This window comes from Juglans regia, chromosome 3 (genome assembly GCF_001411555.2).
Source record: "Juglans regia cultivar Chandler chromosome 3, Walnut 2.0, whole genome shotgun sequence".
Classification (NCBI taxonomy): Eukaryota; Viridiplantae; Streptophyta; class Magnoliopsida; order Fagales; family Juglandaceae; genus Juglans; species Juglans regia.
Genome location: NC_049903.1, coordinates 8128292 through 8132614, shown reverse-complemented (window position 1 = coordinate 8132614; position 4323 = coordinate 8128292). Strand labels below are relative to the sequence as shown.

General features: G+C 31.7%; 1 protein-coding gene across 1 annotated transcript; it reads left to right on the top strand.

Moving 5' to 3' along the window:
• Nucleotides 1–2559: 2559 nt before the first annotated feature.
• On the top strand, nucleotides 2560–3171 carry LOC109013031 (protein NDR1-like). Its single transcript, XM_018994949.1, has one exon. The coding sequence runs from the start codon at nucleotides 2560–2562 to the stop codon at nucleotides 3169–3171; it is 612 nt and encodes a 203-aa protein (XP_018850494.1).
• Nucleotides 3172–4323: the final 1152 nt, after the last annotated feature.

Here is a 4323-nt window from a genome sequence, read left to right as displayed (position 1 = left end):
ATGTGTAGGTACACGTACATATAATATTCATTTTTTTATATTATATATAAAAAATATTATATATGTGTATATATATAGAGAGAGAGTTTTTTCATATGTTTTTTATAATGTTTCGAAGGTTTAAAACAAGAGTAAAGCTACTCTCACTGCTCCCGGTCCCGTTATATATTTTTTTTAATTTTTTAATATATATTTTTTTACTTAATGATTAAGTAAGTATTTTTTAATGATATTATAATTTTTTTATTTTTTTAAAAAATATTTTACAATGTTAAAAAAATACATGTATAAAAAAATAAAATAAAAAAATATAATATTTTACACTAACGATAGCTCCAAATGAGACTGAGAGCGGAGACTGTAGAGGCACTCTTAAAATAAGGCTGGTGGTTTTTTTTTTTTTTATACTACGGGTGAGAGGTTCTAAACTCAGATTTTCTATTTTGAGAATCAAACTATACGTCAGACCGTCAAACTCTCTGCTGGTGGGTTTGGTTATAGGTACGATCCATGTAAAAGGTATCTTAAATGGCTTCGGCACCAAGAAATGTTTCTCCAAATATTATATGGATATGTTCTTTATGGTGAAAACCCAAAGACTAGAGACAGAATTTGTGCCTATCGTACTGAACTCCACGGTGCCTTAAAGGTAGAGCTTTTTGATGAATGATGAACAAGAAATCACAGCTGAGTTCACTTATGAATAGACTACGGATAATAATTCTCACATTTTCTTAAACTACTTTATTATTATTTATAAATTATTTATTATTATTCTTATTAATATTTACAGTCTCACAAATAATTTAAGATATTCTTAATATCTAAATGGAAGCTTAATAGAACGTCTCAAATTCATGCAATATCAATTTAGCTTTAAAACTCAAGAGGTTGAATTTTTATATAATAATAAGAAGCCACGATTTATAAGTCTAAAACAAACATAATAAAGAAATTTATAATAAATAGCTTATGTTAAAATCAAAATAAACTAAAATACAAATAACCGGCTACTTTCTTAACTCTCCTCATAAAGACCTAAAGGTATTTTTTTTAAGCAAGCATAATTTTATAGGACGAGTTAAAGATACTTGTTAGTTGTTACGATTAGTGATCGAAGAATAACAAATAATATAAAAAATAACAAAGTGAGATGAAAAATGTTATTTTATATTATCAGAATTTTTTTCCTTGTGAGATGGATACTGAAGCCCTAATTAGCCCATGTTTTGATGTAAAATAAGATACAAATCCGTGAGAAATGTTTGTGAAAAATTGAAAGATGAGTTTTAAATTAGGCTTTAAGATGTTTGATAAATAGTAAAGCTAACAATAAATAAATTAAATTAGTTAAAATTACTCTTTTTTTATATAATAATATTAATACTATTATAAAGTCTAATATATTAATAAAAGTATAAAACAGTTTTTTTTAAATCAATTTTTTTTTTATAAACAAATTTTTAATGACAAATTGTGAAATTTACATTTTAAAAAAATCGGAAAACCGGATCGGACCGGATCGGAAACCGGTAAAACCGGAAGTACCGGTTTAGGAGGGTAACCGGTGCGTAATCGGTTTTCAAAAATACAAAATCGGTACATACTGATTCGGTCTTAGATTTTATTCAAAACCGGACCGGACCAGACCAGTTACACCCCTAGTCTTCTGTGCTGCACACCATGGAAAAAACACATCGTCAAAGTTAAATAATTAATACTTCTTTGAGACGAAAAAGCTATTCATATTGCTCTAAATTCTAATAGTGTGTCATGTAAAACTGATCAAACCAAAAAGGGAAATGCTTTGGATCCCGAATTCGGGACCCAAAGTGTGTTCCAAATGTAATTTTTTTTTTATTGAATGATTAAAAAAATATTTTTTAATGATATTATGATTTTTTTATTTTTTAAAAAAATATTTATAATGATTAAAAAAATATATTAAAAAAAAAAAACCTATTTAGGACACAAAATGATGCCCGAATTCGGGACCATAGCAGTTCCCAACCAAAAAACAGAGTACCTAAAAGCTATTTAGAAGGGATGAAGAGAAAGCAAGTGATAGGTCCTTTTCTATCTTTTTTTTTTTTTTTCTCGACTTTTAATTTCTTTTGATCATTCTTTCTTATGCTTTTAATGTTTCCCCGCTGGTCACTAAAAATAGTGGTTAGCCACGTACTTATTCGTTAAAAAAGTAACGTTACATACAATCATAGAATATATAATCACCACACAATCATTTTAAAAATAACTAGAGTTTATTATTAAAAAATTAATTTTTGTATTGAGCTCCATATTTACTTTATTTAAAAAAAAAACGATTACATTACACTTACACACTCTACAAAAATTGGTTTCGGCTAAGAAATCAATCAATCCCACCATCATGTACTTTGGTCCAGTGCACTTATGGCTGTGGAGCTCAAGAGCCAATACATGATGCGCATGGTCTTCGTAAAGCAGCCTTTAATCTTTATTATATAATCCGCGCATCCGCGAACGTACCTTCAATCAGTTCCTCCAAAATAGCACTAATATATATTTTTTTTTCCAAACATGGCTGATGATCTCGAAGAACCCTCAGGATCTCAACCCATTCTCCAACAAACCTCTGAACCAAAACCTTCAATATATGTGTGGATTTTCCAAGTTGTATCCGTGTTGATACTTTCCTCGGTGGTAATATGGCTATGTCTAACTCCAAAGAGTCCCATTTGCATCATCACCCACGCCTACATTCCAGCCTTAGACGGTGGGAATTCTACCTCTTATCATCCCCACAACACCTCCATTCTCCTGAATTTCGAGTTCTTAAACCCCAACAAAAGGATGGGAATCTACTACAAGGACATCTGCATAACATTGTACTGCAGTGATGCTGTCATTGGCTCCAACTCTTTGCCGGATTTCTATCAAGGTTACAGAATGACTACAGCTTATGAAGTGCTAGTGAGTGCTGATCGACAGTTCTGTAAAGGAATTACAGATGGAACAGCACCGTTAAAGGTTTGCTTGGAAAGTGTTGTCAAATATAAGATATTCAGATCCAAGACAAAGCATCACCGGTTATTTAATGAAGCTTATTTGCGTATCGGTTCCAATGGGAGGATGTCAGGAGAGAAGAATATAAAGCTAATGCACCACAAGTGCAAGCTGACAAAAAATTGAGATTAAGGTTGCTTTGTAGGATTTTCTGTCTTTCTTTCTTCTTTTTATTTTTCTGTTAGTTTTCTTCCCATCTTTCAGGCGGTCTGCTGCATATGATGATTAGTGCAAGCCTGTGATCTGTTCACATCAACAAAGCCTGTGTCCCCCATACTTGACACCTTCCCTCAATTTTGAAGCGTTGGGAAGTTCAAGTTATGAAAAATAGTAAATTGAATCAATTCGATTAAAATTCGGACACACTCCCTATAAGGCTCAACGTGTATTTTCCCAGTAGGGTAGTGAGGGGTTACTATCCTTACTACCCATTTACTGCTTATAATGTATTTGAATTTTTTTTTATCATTTTTTAAAGTATTTTTTTAACATCCTTAATCATTAAAAAAAATTAAAAAAATCTATTATATCAAGTACAAAAATAATAATAAATGAGTAGTAGGAAGGTAATAATCCTATCTTTATTCTTCCCAATAACCCTTGGCCCATGTTTCACAAATAGTATTTGTTGGATTTTACTTTTTCGGCTTTAGTCCCATATTGGTAGGAAATAAAGGAGGATCAAGGCCTAAGGCCTATAAAAGGAGAATTAGCCTCCTATGCTAAGTGCATCAATCAAATGCTTAACTAGTAAATCAAATGCTTAACTAGTAACTTTTGACTTTAGTAAAATTTCTTCTATTGTCTTTTTTTGTAAAAGGAGAAGATGTGAGAGTTAAAGTTTTGCTAGTGGAAAAGTTTTGTGAGTGTATTTGGGGCGAGGAGGAAAATTATGTGATTGTAATAATTTTTCACACAGTGGATTTTCTTCTCTAGGTCTGGTGGTTTTTCTCTTGTTTTTAGAGTTTTCCACGTAAATTTCTGGTGTTGTGATTATTTCTCTATTTTTCTTGATATTCCTACAAAGGTAGATCCTAGGGGGTGAATTTGGGAGGTCCAAATTCTCAACAAGTGGTATAAGAGCCTAGGTCCTTTTGGTGGGTGGAACTTCGGTGTGGTAGTGTGGATATGTACTGTCTAAGGAGGTTCTATCTAGGATTGGGTTTTAAGCGAGACCATTGTGACCCCTCCAATCTTTCTTGGGATCCTTGATGTTCTATCTAGGAAAGAAGAATTTTTCTTGGGAACTTACTTAGTGAATACTATTCATTTTTACGG